At 40.9% G+C, this 1,801-nt stretch overlaps 1 protein-coding gene across 1 annotated transcript in view; it reads left to right on the top strand.

The window, feature by feature from the left end:
- The window catches only part of PLP1 (proteolipid protein 1), a gene marked incomplete at both ends in the record, with an annotated part of 4,440 nt that extends 3,742 nt beyond the window's left edge, over positions 1–698 (top strand). The window contains one exon of the mRNA XM_010839775.1: positions 633–698. Within this exon, the coding sequence (XP_010838077.1) occupies positions 633–698 (66 nt within the window). The remainder of the gene's footprint in view (positions 1–632) is intronic.
- Between the last annotated feature and the right edge of the window lie 1,103 nt (positions 699–1,801).

Raw genomic sequence — 1,801 nt, 5'->3', positions numbered from 1 at the left:
CTTCTATGAAATATCGCCTGAGCCAGTGAGCGTATACTTGGTAAAATATCTAGTTTCCTAAAAACAGCAGATAAAACCTTCCATTCTAAGGCTTACTCTCTTAAAAGAGAAATTTGTAGATTTAGGTAAAGATAGAGCTTAATGGCAAAACCCCTCAAGTGAACATTTTTATTCTTAAAAACCTTATCAAGGAAATGAGTTGTGCACAGATATTCATCGATTTTATAACACACATTTCGTTTGGAACTTCTCAATCTCATTTTAAAAGAAAGTACATTTGAAAAAGGAAAACACTATTGAAAATGGATATTATGCACAAATGCAGCAGGGGAATAAAAGGAAGGAAGAAGGCAGTAAACTATTTCTTTGAAAGCAAAATGTTTTGGGATCCCAGGCACAACCGTGGGGAACCAGTTGATTATTTGGGAGGACTATGTTATTTTATGAGTATTCTGTGTTCTGGGTGCTATGGGTACACGGAAGAATGGGAGGCCTATAGATGTGACAAGTTAGTTAGAGATGCCAAATTAACACACAAAAAAATCAACACCTTCTGAAAGTTGCGCTTCACAATCTACAGCACAGCTTAGTTTGGCAGTTGCAAGACCCAGTTCTTCTGCATTTTCTTACAGTTCCAAATGACCTTCCATCTGTTTATTGCTGCGTTTGTGGGGGCTGCAGCCACACTGGTGTCCCTGGTGAGTTGTCTTTGAATGATCTTGGCAAATAAATGGTCCTGGGATAGCTTGGAGACAGCTATACTGAAAGGTAAAAAGATAGATTCCTTCTAAACTTGAAATGCTGGAGAGAAGCTCCTGGGCAGAGATGGCAGAGTATAGAGACTATGTCTTTCTACTTTGGGTTGGCAAGGAAGAAAAATTTCAAAAATGAGATAGGAACAAGCAAAGTGATATGAGGGAAGAGGAGGAAAGAGATTCGTGGTCAAGAAATAAGATATTGGGACTTCCTTGGTGGTGCCGTGGCTAAGATTCTGAGCTCCCAACACAAGGGACCTGGGTTTGATCCCTGATCAGGGAACTAGATACCACATGCCACGGCTAAGAGTTCGCATGCTGTTCCTAAAGATTCTACAGGCTGCAACAAAGATCAAAGATCCCATTTACTGCAACTAAGACCCGGCACAGCCAAATATACACATACATACATACATAATTTTAAAAAGAATAATAAGATATCGCATTTACAGAGCATGTGACATTGCCAAGTGCTTTGCAGTCAGAAATTATTATTAATTCTTAACACATCCTGGTCAGATCAGTGACAAGAACACTGAAACCTTACTAAACGTGATTTTTTGTGGCCTGGAATTCTATACACTATAAATAGGAATCCATCTTGGATGCCTTCCAAGGGATTTAGTTACTCTCCTGAAAATACTGGAAGGACCTCTTAACACTGTTAGAATTGTTATTATTGATGGTGTCGCGGCACAGTGTCAATGTCATGCCTTCATTATTAAGAACACGGGGTACTGAATAAGTGTTGATCTACCCAGGATCAGCTTGCAGCACTCCTGGCTCCCACCACTGAGGGTTTTCTCCAGAGTTGAGTTGTTCCTCATCTTGTGAAATAAATGGCTGTATTAAGTGGAAGAAAGCTGTGCTGCACAGTGGGGCTATGCCTCTACAGGAAGTCTAGGTCACTCAGACATACAGGTATGATGATGGCAGAGCCCAGGTAGTGTTCACTTCCCTGAGGAAAACTCAGTGCTGGGCAGAGCAGGGGTGTAGAAAAAAATCCTTGTCAAGTTGATTCTCTGGGCCTGTCTCATGGAGGACTT

Source organism: Bison bison, unplaced genomic scaffold (assembly GCF_000754665.1).
Source record: "Bison bison bison isolate TAMUID 2011002044 unplaced genomic scaffold, Bison_UMD1.0 scf7180017846455, whole genome shotgun sequence".
Lineage (NCBI taxonomy): Eukaryota > Metazoa > Chordata > Mammalia > Artiodactyla > Bovidae > Bison > Bison bison.
The sequence above is the reverse complement of the archived record's forward strand: the minus strand, read 5'-3'. Positions and strand labels throughout refer to the sequence as shown.